The sequence below is a fragment of the Notolepis coatsorum genome (assembly GCF_963971535.1).
Source record: "Notolepis coatsorum genome assembly, chromosome: 1".
Taxonomy (NCBI): domain Eukaryota; kingdom Metazoa; phylum Chordata; class Actinopteri; order Aulopiformes; family Paralepididae; genus Notolepis; species Notolepis coatsorum.
Window position 1 is genome coordinate 297,133,813 of NC_140165.1, and position 19,376 is coordinate 297,153,188.

Genomic DNA, 19,376 nt, shown 5'->3' on the forward strand with positions numbered 1-19,376 from the left:
CCACGCGTTACTCCTTGCCACTGAGAGTCCGTGCTGTCTGGTGAAAAGATGCGACAGGCTGCCTCCTCGTGTACCGGAGGGGACACGTGATGCAAGGTTTCTATCCTCACTACAGCCAACCAGTGGGAGGCATAGTCTAGCAACGTTCAAGACAGGGAAGGGGAGGATTGGCAATACGAAATTGGGATGGGAGAAAAATAAGGAGAAAAAGTGGATCAAAACAAAAAATACAATATACAATGTACAGGTGATTAAACTGGGTATAATAAATTAGTACTACTGAGTGTAGTGCTAATCAGATGTACAGAGTTGTAATATTAATATGTACAGTGATACATGTATTTGACAATAATGGTAGTAGTCATACTGGCCAGCAGCGTAACTAGTAGAGATTATATGCAGCTATGTACAGACAGATGTGTATATACAGTAAGAATGAATATACTATACGGTATATACAGCATTATTGTACATGCTATCATACAGTTATATGGGTTATATGCAGGTTTATGAGTAGGTATATAGAAGGATTATATGCATGTATATTCAGACAGATATGGATATATATGCGGTAAATATATAAATGTATACAGTATACAGCACTGTTGTATGCTATCATACAGAGGTAGACTATAATATGAGGTAGGTAGATAATATGACGCAGTAGCTTCATTATATATATTCCATTTAATCATGTGTGTTACACTGTATATTGTTATGCACTTCACTATTACCTTGCACTCTGGTTAGATTCCAACTTCCTTTCGTTGTACGTCTTGTGCTGTACAATGACAATACATTTTAATCTAATCTAATCTAATCTACACATTAGCTGTGGAGGAGGCCAGTTACCTTCAACATTGGAAAGCGCTTTGTGGCCTAATAGTAGAAAAGCACTATTCATTCTTTCATTAAGGCCCTCCTGAACCTCCTGCCAGAAATACAGTACTGCAGCCCTACGGACTCTGTGCCCATAATATACCACACAGTCCCCTGCTAGGTGCTAATCTCGTCTTCCACCTTTAAGGTCTATGCGGCCACCATTTCATTCTGGTTTAGACTCATTTTGGTGCAAGACCATGTCACAGCTTTTATGCAGTGCTCCATTCATTGTCTATGGAGCAGCACCAGATTTTACATCCAGGTGACATCATAAAATGGGAGGGTGTCTAGCTTTTTTTAAGAGAGAGCGGTGCATGTTCTCACATTTCAATGTAACCATCCTGGGGCACAGGGAGGATGTGTGAATGCTTAAAATGGATGGCATTCCCCTTTTGGTTTACGGAATGAGGAAGCAGGGGAATCCGATTGGCTGTTAATTAATGGACGACGACTACCGAAAGTTCAGCAGAGGTCAACTTTTGGGCTAACAAACTATAGTCAATCGGCGTAATACCATCCCGGGTTTCTCAACTCTGTCACAAATAAATGGACTTCTGGTGACTTCTGGCTAATCCAAGTCGTTACCCTGTCTGCACGTACTGTAGCATAAGAGATACCTCCACCCAGGCTTTGCCGTGCACATTTATCCAGCTCTACTGAAGTCTATGAGGCCATGCACTCCTGCAGCAAAGAGTTCTAATATCCCTTCAGCCCTTGACCTTGTTGGTGCGAGTCGTCCGCGGTTAAACGCTACGCCTGGTGGTCTGTAATAAATTTTACGGGAGAGTTACAAATAGAACAGCGGGTCAGTGAATTCTGGATGACGGTGTTTTTTTGCCAGAGTCTTGGCAGGAGGGTTCTGTATAGAGGAGCAGATTTTATAGGGGGGTGGGGGACATCATTGTCCTACATCATCCTTGGTCAATGCGAGACCTTTTACAACACTCCACCTGAAAGTACCTACGTGAGACGAATGTCCAGCGCTGAGCAGCATCGCCTCTGCATTCACAGAACCTTAGCTACGTCCATAACTCTCCGTTTTAAAGGACAAGGGGTGGTGGTGGTGGTGGGAGGAGGGGGGTGCGATGGCTTGTAAGAGTAGCCCATCCTACCCGCATCCGTCATAAATTACATCATACTCTCTCTGTACTCCCAGAGATGTTCAGCCAAATGCGCCGTCCGAGTTGAAAACAGAGATGAGGTCGGCGAGAGGAGGAGGAGGAGGAGGAGGAGGAGGAGGAGGAGGAGGAGGAGGAGGAGGAGAACGACAAATCACTGCTTGTGGGATGAAGAGGACAGCCGCCCGTGTGTTACTGACAAATGTACACTTGTCCCCACGGCAACTGCAGCAGGAGAGCTGAGCCACAACAATATTATTCAGGTCACGGCATGACTGGAACTATAATGGTCACAGTGTCAATTTTGCATTCAGCCGTGCTTGGCCTGACTTGACCCTAAACCCCGAGCCCCTCTGGGCGCCTGCACCGCACCGATCCCGCTTGTCAGTTGAAGAGAAGCTAACATTCAATTAGGTATGCAATGTGTACCAGTAACATATACTGAGCTCAAATAAAAAGACTGGTGAGAATTTGCCCAGTACTAGAATCAGATAAGAGCCATGTGCAATAGGTTAGAAATCAAGGCAAGGTGGTTTGGTTTTCTTCACGTTTGACACAGCCGTTGCATTAGATCTGTCTTAATCGAGGACAATGAAATGAGAGCATTCATTTCTGTCCCAAATTACGCCCATTTGGCTGAGTAAAAGTAATGGGTCGCACCGGCACCGCATTGGCTGGTATTTAAGTCTTAGCACTTGGTGCATCCCTAAGACAAGAACTAGAGCACCTGCAGTGACTACTGCGTGATGGGAACAAAACATGCTTTTAGCCACACAACTGAACAACTGAGCCTGAAGGACTTGTACTAGGGGGGCCTAGCCTAACACATTGTTACTTGTTGGACATAAACACTTGGTAAATGTACTTCATGTGTGTGTGTGTGTGTGTGTGTGTGTGTGTGTGTGTGTGTGTGTGTGTGTGTGTGTGTGTGTGTGTGTGTGTGTGTGTGTGTATGTGTGTGTGTGTGTGTGTGTGTGTGTGTGTGTGTGCGTGCGTGCGTGCGTGTGTGTAGTGTGTGACAGTGTGAGGGACTTTTCCATGTAACCTCTACAACTTTTTATTTTTTTTTATCAAATCGTAGCCTACTGTATGTACCCTCTCTTACCAACATCGCAGAGCATCCCTCTTTACATTACACCAGATTAAACTAAACAGACCTAGGCCATTACCAAGTAATACCGTTTATATCTGGATTAATTAATATCTTGCATCCTGCTTGCACCCAAAACTACTGTACATGATGTTATAATCACAGCCATGCAAGGGAGCTTGCCAACTGGATTCATGAGTAGGCTACTGTCCGGTAATCAGAGATATATGAAAGATGGTCTTACCAAATTCAGCACAGTTTCGACAATATCCCGGTTGCTAACCTCCCCAACCTGGATCAGTCCGATGAGAACGGCAAATTTCATCTTGATATTCCGGATCGGAACCGATGGATTGATAATTCCGGCCGGTAGAACCATTGAGCCGCCCGCGCCTGACACCATCATTTTACCGGTAATAGAGGAGCCCGCAGCCCCTTGCTGTCCAGGACCTAACGGGGGTTGTCGGTCCGAGAGCGAGAGCGAACCGGGCATTGTCACCGGTTTCTCGCTTGACATTTCCACCCAAATCGGAAGCTGCCGCCGCGGTGTCACCAGTGTTTATAATCACTGTACAAGAGCATCAAGGGAATAAAACAATGAGAAATATAAGAAAATTCGTGGGGAAACAAACCACTAATATTCACTCTCAGTCGCGCATGCGAGTTGCAGTTAAGTGAACCCGTGGACAGTTTCACGAGGCTCCAATTCGGGGTCCTGTCGATGTGAGAGCCGCTTAGGCGAGTGGAGAGAACCTGCTGTATGTACCGCGCCGCACACAAAGCTAGAGCCGCTCAGGGAGACTCGCCTCCGGTTCTCTCTCTGCGCGTCTGTCCAACACCGCCATGTTGCCGCCCCCTGCCTGCGGTTCGCTTGCGTGCTGCTGAGTGAGCAGGTGGAGTGATGTGGTGCACCATAGCAGGCCAGTATAGGATGATGATGACAGTGTTGTATGTTTAGGGCTCTGTTGCATTCATTGAGTTGCTGACTTATAGGCTAATGGACAGGTATTTTAGCATTTTTGCATTTTTTTTAAAGTTTGCATTTTTTACCTCATTGTTTGCATTTTGTACTTTAGGTTGTACTTTAGTATTGTATTTTGTATAGTGTTTGGACTTTATTCTTTTAAAAATGTTTTACTGTATGAAGCACATTCTCAGGTGAATGAATGGAGGAATGAAAACTTTATTTAACAGATTGCAGAATGGGTACAATACAGTACGGCTCAATACACACAATTGTTAAGGGGATGCAGACCAGAGAAAGACGTTTGTCTTGTTTACATCAACATCAGGGTCCCCCATTTTCAATTCATAGGTGGCTTATACAGAACCAAGCGTTTCACTGTGTATGTACATGCACTTTATGTGACAAATAAAACAAAACGTGAACTTGAAACTCCAGGTTGTAGACCTATCATAGGGTATATCCTTTTTCTGCAGTATCCATGCATTCGTCACTAAGTGTGAATTGATCATCAGGTGATTTCTTTTTAATCAAAGATTGAAACAAGTTGAACTAGATATGTATATGTGTGTGTGTGTGTGTGTGTGTGTGTGTGTGTGTGTGTGTGTGTGTGTGTGTGTGTGTGTGTGTGTGTGTGTGTGTGTGTGTGTGTGTGTGTGTGTGTGTGTGTGTGTGTGTGTGTGTGTGTGTGTGTGTGTGTGTGTGTGTGTGTGTGTGTGTGTGTGTGTGTGTGTGTGTGTGTGTGTGTGTACAGAGTAAGCCTACACTTATACTGTACCTCCGGGTCAAGGTAAGTCTCTCTACTTTTACACTTTAGTTTGTGAGACATAATTATGACCACGCAACTCATTAACCCTTGTGTGGTGTTGGCGATTCACCCAATGTCCGTGGGTCTCAATTACAAACAATATAGCATATGGTTAATATTTGCCATTTACCTCTGCTAGATCCCATTTATCAATATAAATTATGCTATTCGTTTTTTGTGATAACGTGTCATTTTTGTAAAAGGAAATCCATTATAAAGCAAGACATGGATGGAATAAATCATGTTTATCTTGACAAGGTTTTCATTTAGCTTGGAACTGAACAGATTTGACATACAGTGTTGTATGGTAAAACGATAAATAAGCCTCATTGAACAGAAATCCATGCAGGTCTACACATCACACAGAGTTTCACTGTCTACACAACACAACCACAAAACACAAGCATAACTTCTGATGTGAAGGTTCCTGCCACTATACTATGGTCAGGGTTGGAAGGGTTACTTTATAAATGTATTCTGTTACAGTTACAAGTTACCTGTTGAAAAATGCATTCAATAACTTACTCTTCAGTGTCACAATGTAAAAGTAATGTAATCTGGTTACTTTCTGTTACTTTTGGATTACCCCAAAGCCAAATAGAAAAAAGCAAAAGAAAAGTTTACTTACGTGCAAATGCTTCTTCAAATTAGATGTAGAGTCAGGGATGGACTGGGACTAAAATGGTAAATAAATGGTAAATGGTGCATTTATATAGCGCTTTTATCCAAAGCGCTTTACAATTTTGTTCCTCACATTCACCCACTCACTCACACACCGACGGCAGAGGCTACCATACAAGGTGCCAACCTGCTCATCAGAAGCAATTAGGGGTTACGTTTCATGCTCAAGGACACTTTGACACGCTGCCCGGGAATCGAACCGGGAACCTTACGACCAGACTGCTGCTCTAACTCCTGAACCACTTGTTGACCCATACTGGCCCACCCCTGCCATCAAAACACATACAAACACACTAACCCTTAATGCCACCACATGCCACATTAAAAAAGCACCCCATTCCTCAACCAAACCACAGGCTACTAATAGGCAATCTACAAGCTATGAAAAAGCATGACCATGTAGGCCTACTGTGTGCTGTACCAGTAGGCTACTGAAATGTATGAAATTAAATGTGAAATGTATTACCAACATTACCATGGCAACCTTAACTATTAATCCACATGGTAAAATCACAAGCAGTGTATCATTGTCATTAATGGTTTACCTTGGCAATTCAAGTGCCTCAAGTATCCCTGTAGTAGCCTATAGACAGCCCATCAGCACAAAGTGTCATGTTTCAGTACAGAGCCAGAATACAGAACTCCAGACAAGCAGGCAAGGTAAGAAATAACTTTATTTGTATTAGGGGCTAGGGGAATCCAGCGGGTTGGCAGGGTGGCTTCCAGGCTGGTTTGGTGGGCAGACAGATGACAGCTGGAGACAGACTTCAGGAGGCAGAGGAGGTGGGGGAACCAGAGAACTGCTGGAGACAGACCTCAGGAGGCAGAGGAGGTGGGAGAACCAGAGAACTGGTGGAGACAGACCTCAGGAGGCAGAGGAGGTGGGGGAACCAGAGAACTGGTGGAGACAGACCTCAGGAGGCAGAGGAGGTGGGAGAACCAGAGAACTGGTGGAGACAGACTTCAGGAGGCAGAGGAGGTGGGGGGACCAGAGAACTGGTGGAGACAGACTTCAGGAGGCAGAGGAGGTGGGAGAACCAGAGAACTGGTGGAGACAGACTTCAGGAGGCAGAGCAGGTGGGGGGACCAGAGAACTGGTGGAGACTCTCTTGCACTCATCCAGTAGATGGAGAAGTCCAAGGCTCTTGCACGCCAAATGGGAAGTCCTGGGGGGGGGAACAATGCCCTTGCCCTGGCCCCTTTGCCAACAAGACGGTCAAGCATGCACCTGGAAAATAGTGCGCCGTGGCAATGCCTGAAGGAAAAAGTGCCTGGGTTGTTGTTAGGGAGTGAGATTAAACAAGAAATTGATTAAACCAACTCCAGCTAGTTGCCCAGTGCCTACAACACATACTGCTTACACATGACTTGCTTGGATATCACTCGCACTCACCCAATACTACATAAAGAAATTCAAGTTTCTTGTATCCATCTTCCAGAAGGAAGAAAAATCTGCCAATTGGGATGTTCTGGAAAATAATTGGTCCCTGACCACTTACCAACAAGACAATCGACCAGGCTTCTGGAAAATGTGCCTGAAGGCGAAGGTGCCTGGGGATTAGGGATTGAGATTTAACAAGGAATTGATCAAACCAACTCCAGCGAGTTGCCCAGTGCTTTCTGCTTACCCATGACTTGCTGGGACATCGCTCATGCTCATCCAGTAGATGGAGAAGTTCAAAGCTCTTTCAAAAAACAGAATCCTGTCGTCCAATTGGGAAGTTATAGGAAAGATTCTTCCCTGACCTCTTATTAACAACAAGACGATTAAGCATGCTCTTGGAAAATGGTATGCCATGGAGTTTCCTGAAGGCGAAGCTGCCTGAGGGTTAGGGAGTGAGATTAAACAAGAAACTGATCAAACCATCTTTTACATTTTGTCATTTAGCTGACGCTTTTATCCAAAGCGACGTACAAGTTCTGTAAGACAAGTCATCAGGAAGGGCACAACTCTAACAGCTGAGTAACAATGTTCATCAAAGTGTTGAGTGGTACAGTGTAGGTTAGTATATTAGGAAAAGTGCATGACAGTAAGGTTAGTTAGTCTTAACAGTAGGGGGCCCATATATGGGCCGTCATGCACGTCGCAAGCACTCGCGGCACCGGTTGAGAGAGTGAACAGTTTCAAGTACCTCGGAGCCCACATATCCGAGGACTTGACATGGACCACACACATTGACAGTGTTGTGAAGAAGGCACGACAACGCCTCTACTTCCTCAGGCGCCTAAGGAAGTTCCAAGTCAGTCAGAAGATCCTTAGGAACTTCTACTCATGTACAATAGAGAGCATCCTGACTGGCAACATCACCTCCTGGTTTGGGAATAGCACTGCACAAGACCGTAGCAGACTACAAAGAGTGACACGTTCAGCCGAACGCACAATTGGAGGGGGGTTTCCCACCCTCCAGAACATTTACAACAAGCGGTGCAGGGGGAAGGCTAAGAGAATCATCAAGGACTCCAGCCACCCGAACAACTGCCTCTTTGAACTGCTGCGGTCAGGCAAGCGATACCGGAGGCTTAAGGCGAGCACAGAAAGACTCAGAAGAAGCTTCTATCCCCAGGCCATCAGGCTGCTAAACGAACAATAAACACTATGCAACAACCATCAAATGCACACAGCACACACACCCACACGCACACACTCACTTAAACAAACAACACACTGCAGCACCCACTCTCCACACTTTAGATCACACAAACACACTTTATATTTATTGATAAAGGATTTGCACTACAACTCGTACACCTACTGTAAATTGTACCTAAATTGCACCTCATCCCATTTCTGCCTTGCACTATATAGTATTGTATATTAGTACACTGCATAGTATATTGTATATTATATGGTAACTCAGTTACGTCTATTCTGCATCGAACATTGTACATATGTCTATACTGAACACTGTGACCTCGTTTTTTTACTTCTAATTTACATGCTATACTATGTTATTTTATTTCATACTTATCTTGTCTTGCACAGTCTCTGGAGCGTAACAGTAAGAAGCATTTTGTATAAAAGTATTCTGTACTTCTGTATGACAACTATTAAAGAAACTTGAAACTTGAGAAACTAGTGTCTCGAGGCTGCATTTTTCGCCGAACATATGAATGACAGAATTAAAGCTCTATTTGTTGCCTTTCAAATGCCACCTCACTCGGTTCTCGAGTTACATGACGATATGTCAGGCGTGCAACTTTTTACGAGCGAGTGTCAGATTACCACCCCGGATTCCCGACGCTCTAGAACTGTCAATCATCCGCAGAAAATTATTGGTCAGGGTTGTAGCCAATGAGTGTAGCTTTCCAATGATACCCCACATGGGGGCGAATAAGGGATCTAGGTGAAAGTTGACGAGCAAAAACCAGAAGTGAAAAATATTCTGAATGAATGGCAGTGGATGAGGAATTTAATTGTTAGACTAGAAGTCTTTATTTGTCATGCAGTTTTAACACACACACGCGAGATGGGCGACCCACAGGAACACACACACACATGCACTGAGTCGCAGATGAAATGTCTCTCTGGGCAGCCGGGAGCAGATAGGGCGTCAACGTGAGCCGCGCCCCGGGGACCAATCCAAGTGCTCCTGTCCGTCTTCGTCAAGGACGCCACAGCGCTACCGATCTGTTGTGCATGTTTTTCCATTGGGTTTATCTTATCTGGCGGGAAACCCTTGCGAGCATGGGGAGAACATGCAAACTCCACACAGAAAGGCCTGGGAGATACCCCACCTGAGTACCTGGCATCATGGAAACCTGGTCCCCAAGCGGGAATCGCAGGAAATGGAATACCGAAGAGCTTTCTTTTGGTTTACCCGGATCTCTCTGGAAGACTCATTTCTGAATTTTTATAAAATGTTTATAAAATTTGGACCTGTACTACATAGGACTTCAGGCTATGGATCTGTGGTATATTCCAGTTTATACCTCTATGCTGGAATATTGGAATATGGAATCTTGCAACCACTACAGAAACATTTTGAGTACACAAGTTCAAGTTCAACTCAAGTTCAGCCCTATGTTACTCTATTTCATCTATTTCGCTTGTTAATTAGGGTTATTTTTGTTTATATATATATATGTTTTTATTTTATTTTTTCTAGTGCTGTCAAACGATTAAAATATTTAACTCGATTAATCGCATGATTGTCCATAGTTAACTCGCGATTAATCGCAAATTAATCACATTTTTATTTTTTTTGTTTTTTTACCTTAAACAGATCTTTTTCAAGTTCCAAGTTTTAATACTCTTATCAACATGCGAGTCAACAAATGCTTGCTTTATGCAGCCATTTAACACAAAAGGATGACCCTCATGCATTGCAAATTTGCATCAAATTCAAAACAGAGTGATGCACAAAATAACTTAAAAGAAAATAATAATTTAAAACAATGAATAAAGTGTCCATGAAATAATAGGGGAAAGAAAACGTTAGGAACTTGTTACATTCACACACACAAGGGCTGATTAATCACACACCCCCCTCTCTCCCTCACACACACACTATCCCAGCTCTCTTTCTCTCTTGCCCCTTCCTCATCTCTCTCACCCCCTCTCTCTCTATATCTCACACACACACACACACACACACACACACACACACACACACACACACACACACACACACACACACACACACACACACACACACACACACACACACACACACACACACACACACACACACACACACACACACACACACACACACACACACACACACACACACACACACACATACACACATGCATGGATGAAAGATTAGCCTATTGTAATCTTGACATAATAGGCTCTATTATGACATCTGTCAACTGAAAGAAATCCGCTTTACAATTAAAGGCAAGTGTGTTTTAAAGGGAATGAGGACACATATCCATTGAAAACGCTATTGCCCAAAACTTCCCCAAGAAAGAAACCTGGCACCCAATGGGTGGGTATGGGTACTAGAAGACAAGCCATTTAAATATTGCAGATGTGCCCATCTTTAGAGATAAGCACCAGCATAGCAAATATCTCTCGCATATGTCTGACGACATCAGGCCCTTAATGAAGGGCATTTTTTAACACAGAGAATCCTGTGGATTCTTCTCTCAGTGTAATACCGGGTAAAGAGTGGATAAAGAATGTCAGTGGGAATCGATCATCATTAATTCTACCCTGGGTCTGCTACAGCATGTTAACCCAGCTCTGCAGTGTAAAGAGGGATTTATACAGTGTCCAGGGAGATTAGACGGCTACCAGACCTGCTTAAGCAGAGAGCGTGGCCCTTGTCAGTGATAGGTGCATTGAGTGAAATCAAATATAGGCGAAGCAAGACGCTGAAGCCAGTATGAGATATAACAAGGACACGCAGTGTCAAGCATTCTCACATAGACTGAACTGGTCTCACACAAAGTACCATGCCTGTGAGCTGCCACTAGGGGCAGAGTGGCTAACCGTGAGTGAGTGAGTGAGTGAGTGAGTGAGTGAGTGAGTGAGTGAGTGAGTGAGTGAGTGAGTGAGTGAGTGAGTGAGTGAGTGAGTGAGTGAGTGAGTGAGTGAGTGAGTGAGTGAGTGAGTGAGCTTGACAGAACTTGACTAGGCCTACAAATATATATGATAGTGTGATCATACTATGGACCTCTTGGTCTTGTTACATCCTAAGGGAGAAATCACAAAATAACAGTTTTTATACTGAAATTGCTGACAACCGGAATTCACCCTTCTGGCAAAATGTGGGTGAAACCATTTAGAGACTTTGTTAAGTGTCCCTCCATGCTATCAATGTGGAATTGTTATGGACTGGTGTTTTGTTGAATGAATGAAGCTTACTGTGTACTGTTGGGTGTCATAGAGCCGCTGTCCCAGGCTCCTGGGCAGTTTGGCTAGTGAATGATCATTACATTTATATAGCGCTTTTCTCTAGACTCTAGACTCAAAGCGCTCCCCACAATGTAGGGTGGGAATTGCCTCCTTCATCTCCACTGTCTTAGGGTGCAGGTAGCTTTGGTCATCCACTGGTGGATTAATATCTAGTTTTCTTTCCTTGCTGTGTCAGGGCCCAGCTACATTGGTCCATCGTTAATCACAGATGGATAGATGTTTGTCAAGATATGTTGTTTTTGCAGCATACATTCCAGCAGGATGTCTTGTTTCTATACTGAGGAAATAATTGTACAAAAGAAGACAGGTGTTGATCATGATTCCCTGGTTTGAGAATATCAGGCACTCGTAAAAGGTGCTATATAGATAACATTCAGCCACTAGATGCATCAGCATGTCATTTATCCAATTTGTATTTGTATCCAGGTGCTTTCCACATGGTATCCTTCTGAATGGTGAATATAGACATTAAACAATATATTTGTAGAAATCCTAAATACATTCAGTATTATGGCTTTATTATTATTATGCTGTTGAGCTAGCAATCAGCAATAACATTTGTAGTTTTAGTTGACCCATGTGTAAAAGTACAGCAATTAGGAGCTGAACCTACACTGTAAATAATGTGACTAGTGTTTACTTAAAAAAATTAAGGCACAAAGGGACACGTCATATAATTGAATAGATTTTAATCACATACATTTGATTAAAATTGATTGAATAAGTGAACTAAATTTAAACCAAAAACGTAAGTGCATGTTAATAATAATAACAGTTAAAATGTGTTGGATTTAGTAATAACATGCCAAATCATGAGTTAAAGGGGAACTATCTTATAAATGGCCTTTTTGAGTGTTTAGCATTGTTTCCTAGCTATGTGAACTTATATTAATATGATCTATGTCTCAAAATTCTCATATTGGCGCATTCTTCCAATTCTCCTCTCACAATATTCACCCTCACTGAACTGAGTCATTTGAAAATGTGATGATTTGTGATGTCAGAAAGACACCGCTGCATGTTAATGTTGAGGTACAAGAAAAATGCTGTTTTTGAGGACTTGATTAGAAATACAAAACAATGAATAAAAAAATATATATATATTACAGAGGTGTTCCATAGACTCACAGGAATTGTGTAAAAGTGCCCAAATAGTGAAAGAAATAGTAAAATAGTTCCCCTTTAATATAGCCCAACATTTTAAGTAAATTTAAATAAATTTCCCTTGTGAAATTGAGTTGTACTTGCAAAAAATAATTGGGCTATATTAACTCATGATTTGGTATGTTATTACTAAATCCAACACATTTTAACTGTTATTATTAATAACATGCACTTAAGTTTTTGGTTTAAATTTAGTTCACTTATTCAATACATTTTAATCAAACGTATGTGATTAAAATCTATTCAATTATATGACGTGTCCCTTTGTTGCCTTAATTTTTTTAAGTAAATCTATTCAATTATATGAAGTTTCCCTTAGTTAACTTAATTTTTTTAAGTAAACACTACACAGTCAATTTTGCAGAGTAAATTTTACTCAAACCGAGTACATTTTACTCAAACTGAGTCAGTTTGAGTAAAATGTAATCAGTTTGAGTAAAATTTACTCTGCGAAGTTTACTGTGTATACACATTATTTACAACACATGGCAATTCTTATTTACCTGCTCTAATGAATAATGCAAATGTGTTTTAATTGGCATTATAGGACTTCAATAACACTGAATGTCACTGTTCCCATAATTTCTTCATTTCTATACCCAATATCATGTCTTCTTGCGGTGCTTGGTTTACTCGAATTGGGTCAACAGATTACCATGCAAAAAAGAATACCAGGTAAACATGTATTTATGCAAAATCAAAAAAAATTATTGCAAGTTTATTGCAAGTTTAAACATAAAAATTAAGCACACCATAACCCCCCATACTAGTCAGTCACCAAACTCGGGGACATTCACATATTTTCAGAGTACATAATTATGAAATGAGTTTGTGTTTTGTCGCCTCACGCACACACGTGTGTTGTGTGTAATTACCTTCCATGGTCCAGTAATTATTATTAGAACTGCCGAGCACCAAAACGTTGCAATTGGTTATGAATCCAAACCAGTGGAGTTCTCAATAAGCTGGTCAAATAAGAGTCCATCTCAAAATAAACAGAAATTAACCAAATACAATTTGAAAACTATTTTCCAACCAGGTGCCCCACATTAACCAGCCGCCAACTGTGTATTTAAAAGGTCTGCAACTATTTCATACTCTTTGTTGTAGAGAGAATGACAAGCGAACAATACCTGCTGGCTGCTGTATATTTCATATAAGCAATGATATTCCAGCAGTTTGACCACAACATCCCTTGAAAATATTAGCAAACAGAAAAGTCATTGAAGAATACCTCAAGTAGAATAGCCTTCAACCTCATCCCCACGGCGCCACCCTTGGACTGGAAGAGGGCCAACAGCTTGGGAGTGTATTCATCCAGCTTGGACATTCTTTGAAACTCATCCTGGAGCTGAAAGACAAAAAGGAACATTGAAGCCTCAAATGGTACAAGTACATTTCTAAAAACTGTATAACCATGAAATAAATAAAAACACAAAATCGATCCTCCTCACCATCACTGGCCTCTGGTAGGCCTACATCAGAATGGTCAACAGTCTGATTATGGTGACTCGCAAACACGTCTTGCTTAAAATCACTCAAAGAATAGCTTCTGTTTTTGTGTTTGAGAAATGTATTGTATATATTTGTGCAAAAGTCACAACCTTTAAATACACAAAAGACAGTTTCATGCCTCTTCAGATGCCTTCCAATATGCTGAAAGTAGTCCTTCACTGTAGGACAATGGCGACTGCAAACTAAACACTTAAAATTAATAATTCCTGGCCTTGAACTTTCTCCTGCTGAATGGTATCTGGATAAATGTGTGCGAAGGGCACCCTGTGTTTTGAATGTGCAAGGACAACCATCATGTAGACATGGCTGGGGTTGTGCACTACCGAATGTTGCGTGTTGTAGTCTGTAATGCTTCAGTAGATTCCTCCTTGTAGTAGACAATGATTTGCAGATCTTACAGTTCCACCTCATAGTCCAAGCCTAAGATAAGGAAAAAAGTTATTAATTTACATACCCAAGTAAATGAAAGATTGTGCCACTTCTACAAGAAATATTTGCATGTTCACAAAAAGAAAATAGGGAAATTACACCGTGTTGTGGCTGATAACGTTACAGCTTAGCTAGCACGATAGCTAGTTAGCAAGAACTGGTTGGCTAATATAGGCTAGCTAGCTAGCATGCAAGCCGACAGCATGGTGTCTGGCTGTTGCCACGTTTTAATCTTAACAGGTGGGTTACCGTGTTGGACCCGTGCACTGAACACACACACAAGTCGCGGCACTTTGCGAGCGCCTAGAGGCTCTGGTTGCATTTTTCGCCCAACATATAAATAATAACTAATGCAACCTCACTCTACCAATTCCGTGCCTCGGTTCTCGAGTTACATGACGATGTCAGGCGAGCGTCTTTTTAGCAAGAACTGGTTGGCTAGTATAGGCTAGCTAGCTAGCATGCGAGCCGACAGCATGGTGCCACGTTTTAATCTTAACAGGTGGGTTACCATGTCGGGCCGTGCCGGAGACTATCAGTATCACATGCTTCCTCCGACACATATGTACCCAGCCCACCACTTCTTTTCACCTGGCAGCGCGGACTCTTACTGGGAGAGTGTAACGTGTGGAAGGTCACACTACCTCTCCTAGATCCTTCCCTTGCTGTGCAGGCGACCCGACCGAACTGTATGAGTCGCTGTTTACAGCGACTAGGACCCACCCTCGCCGGGTTTCCCACCCGCTAACACCGCCAATTGTGTTAGTATGGACGGTCGGCCAACCCGGAAGCACCACAGCTGGATTCGATCCCACTGTCTCTGTGGTGGTAGGCAGACGCTTAGTCCGCTGCACTACCCGGCCGCGCCCTCTTACCTATTCTTCTACTAGTTATACCACTGGCCAGCATGGCTTACTACCATAGTGTATTTATTCCTGTATCACTGTACATAATAATACTGTAACATACATCAGATTAGCATATTCACTCAGTAGTACTCATTTATATATATTTGAATTACTTGTACACTGTATATTGTTAATGCACTTTACTGTTTCCTTGCACTCTGGTTAGATGCCAACTTCCTTTCGTTGTACTGTCCTTGTGCTGTATGACTGTATGACTGTATATTTGAATTCAAGGGAGTAGGTTTGGTTTCAACATGGGGAGGTCAAACACTTTTAAGCACCAATTTGTGTCTTTTCTGCATACATTTATGGTGGAAATGTCTTTATTCATGTAAAGTAAAAGACAACATTCTTAAACAAATATAATGCAGTAAGGCTCTGAAATAGTTGGTTAATATATAGTTTTCAAGTAAGAATTATATATAAACATGTTGAAATCTTTATTATTTACCTCTTTTGGGGGGGGGGGGTTGTCTATCATATTAGCTATTTTCTTTCTCAATATTGAGGGGGACATGTCCCCTGCAACCCCTCCAAATCTACACCTATGTTGGAATCTAATCTAATCTAAAGTGTGTTAGTGGGTCACTTCACTTCATTTTATTTTTTATTTTTTTTTATTGGTCTTTTTCCCCCTCCATTTTCCTCCGATTTTCTCCCATCCCAATGTTAGTCGTATGCCAATTCCCAGTCCCTTCCTGGTCGCTGCGCTTTACCCCCCACAGTCAGATCATTTGGGAGAGTGGAGGCTACCACGTGCTTCCTCCGACACACGTCCAGCCAATCACCGCTTCTTTTCACCTGGCAGCGCGGATTCTCATTGAGAGGGCGTAGCGTGTGGGAGGACCACACTATCCCCCTCACGTCCAATCCGCGCTTAGCAGGCGCCCCGACCGAACTGTAGGAGTCGCTGTTTACAACGACCCGGACCCACCCCGCCAGCTTCTCCCACCCTCTGATACAGCCAATTGTATCAGTGCAGACGGCCAGCCAAGCTGGTGACAACCCCGGAGCTGTGAGCTGGATTCGAACAGGCGAATCAAGCTCACAGCTCCGGGGCTGGTGACGAACGCAATCTCCGCTCGACCACCTAACCGCCCCACTTCACTTCATTTTCTATTCGTGAATTAATTAAAATGACGGCTGCACTGTAGTCTACTTCATTTTATTACCTTCATCACAGTGTAGCTACATATAATATATTTATGAATTTGGAAAATGTTCACCATTTCAGCTTGCGGTTCAGAAGAAGATGTTATTTACAGAGTATCACTCCTTTGAATGATGGAGTGATAATGAAGTTGAAAATGGTGGTCCACCAAGACCAGTTCTAACCAGTTCTGTAACATGTGCTGATCTGTGCCTTAATAAGCTATAGCCCTATTTTCAGAAAATTCGCCTAAAGGTACATGCCCAAGTAAATGGAAGATTGCTCCACTTCTACAAGGTCAATTTGCATGTTCTTGGTATCTAGGAACATCTAGGGACCTGGGGGCAGGGGCGTCCATTTGGTATGGCAAGGTATGGCCATAATATGGCCAAAGGTATGGCCAAATTTTTTTTTTTTTACAATTTTTTATGTTTATTTAGAATTCGAATGTCAACATTATGAATGAAGCTTCGAACTATTCGGTACAGCCCTAGCATGTTTTGATATTGTCAATTATCTCACTTTTACTAGGTGACTTTTGCTGTGACTAACTGAAATATGCCCCCAAAAAAAGGAAAATGGACATAGGGAAGTTTTTTTTTCAAAGGGCAGAAGAGACAAGTGATACAGGGACACAGGTAAGGTCTGGCTTAGTGATTATAATAGTGCAGTTCAGCATTCAGTAACCCATACTTTTTGTGAATGTGTTTTTGATACTACATTCTGTTGAACACACACCTCAAAACCGTACCTAAGTAAAATTGGCTCAATTGCAAGAAAAGTAATAGACAGTTATGATATTACATTCTGCATAATTCGTATGCAAAATATTGTGGTTCCCTGCTTTAGTCTGTTGACACATTTCTATACTAAAAATGCTTGTGTAGTCCTGTGTCATACCTAAATGTCATATAACTGAATTGTATAGAAACAACTCACCAAAAGTGACTATTGCACTACTGATTTGACAAGAAAATCCACCAAGGGGGGGAAACCCCCCCCACACTCATCGCCATATCTTGCCTTTTAGTGAAAGGACGCCACTGCCTGGGGGTATGTATTCCCAGTGTCAGAAATATTGTGTCTGTTACTAGGCTTGAGTAAATTGTGATGAAGAAAAGGAGAATATAAATTATGAATTTATTTTTCATCTTTGCCGGTGAATAACACCATGAGAACATTGAGCTGATGCTGATTTCGCTTGCTGAGCTCATTCAGCACCTTCTTGAGATCAAGTGTACAAAGAATATAAGCAAATTAATAAATGGAAGATGATTAAACAGAAGGATTTGTAGATACAGTAATAAATTATAATCCATTTGAATTATAAATTCATATTTGACCTTGAACTTGACATTGACCTTATTATGGCCAAATCATACATCTATGGATATGGAAAAGGCTCCTCTTTCCAATGGCAGTGTTAAAACTGCAATTTTTTTTCTTTTTACGATAAAAGAGATATAATTAGCATTTTTCCGATAAATTCTTATTTTCTGAAAAATTTAAAAAACATCGGTAAAAATGAAAATATACACTTTGACTGCTGTTTTGATAGGGTTAAGGTCTTTACTCTTGGCTACATTTGAAAAAGAAACACAACATTAAAAACTCTTAACATCCAAGTGGGCCCTCATGAGGACGATTCGCGACGCACCACTTTGCCGACCTCTAGCGGCTCGGGTGTGCATTTATTTTATATATAGATAGAATTAAAGCCCTATTTGCCTGTCGATTGCCCTTTCAGGTGACAAAATCCGTTCAGCGGTTCTCGAGTTACATGCCGATATGTGAGGCGTGAGCCAAAGTACATATTACCACCCCCGACTCCCGGGGCTCTAGCTCCGTCAATCATTTGGCGATCTCGAAAGTTTTTGGACAGGGTTCTAGCCAATGAGTGTGGCTTTCCAATGATACACCAAGTGGAAATCTAATACGGTCTCTATTGATCGATTTATGATAAAGAAAAGCAGGGGGACCTTACAGCTTAACAGGTTCCTTTCACTGCCACACTACCAAATGGTTAACCCTTTCACTGCGACAACACATAGGGTTAACCCTTTCACTACCAGACTACAGACGGTTAACCCTTTACTATCACACTACAGGCGGTCTGTAGTGTGATAGTAAAGGGTTAACCTTCTCTAGTGTGGTAGTGAAAGGGATTGTGCACTTGATTTGACTAAAATCCCATTCCTAAAAGAAATATTTGGAAGAAATGTCCATATACAGGGGCGACAGGGGCTTGAGACGTAGTGCAGTCGTCTGGTAATCCGGAGGTTCCCGGTTCGATTCCCGCTTCTCCCGGGCAGTGCGTCGAAGTGTACTTGAGCAAGGCACTTGACCCCTAACTGCTCCTGATGAGCAGGTTGGCACCTTGCATGGTTGCCTCCGTCATCAGTGTGTGAATGTGTGCGTGAATGGGTCAAATGTGAGGAACAAATTGTAAAGCACTTTGGATAAATCGCTATATAAATGCACCATTTTATATATATTTTGTCATATATTTTGGAGCAAGTTAAAATACAAAACTAGCCAAACAAATGTTTGCATTATTTGAGTTGCAGAAACATAGATTAATGAAAGATCCCTGAGGTCCCAGTTCTTCAAAACGGCAGCTTGACTTTGACGGCCCGCTGGCAGCAATACTGTCCGTCGGCCCTGACTGACAACCAGGAGTTGAGCTCACATTTCAGCCCCTCATTAAGTTGATCTGTGTCAGCATGGCTTCAACGGAGGTGAAAATAATGTCAGGTGATATCCAACATCACCTCTAATGTTTATCTCCATGCTACTCTGAA

General features: G+C 42.2%; 1 protein-coding gene across 1 annotated transcript in view; it reads right to left on the reverse strand.

The window, feature by feature from the left end:
* LOC311225271 (neurobeachin-like) overlaps window positions 1–3,607 on the reverse strand; it is a gene marked incomplete at its 5' end in the record, with an annotated part of 544,672 nt that extends 541,065 nt beyond the window's left edge. The window contains 1 exon segment of the mRNA XM_084310493.1: window positions 3,335–3,607. Within this exon segment, the coding sequence (XP_084166619.1) occupies window positions 3,335–3,607 (273 nt within the window).
* Between the last annotated feature and the right edge of the window lie 15,769 nt (window positions 3,608–19,376).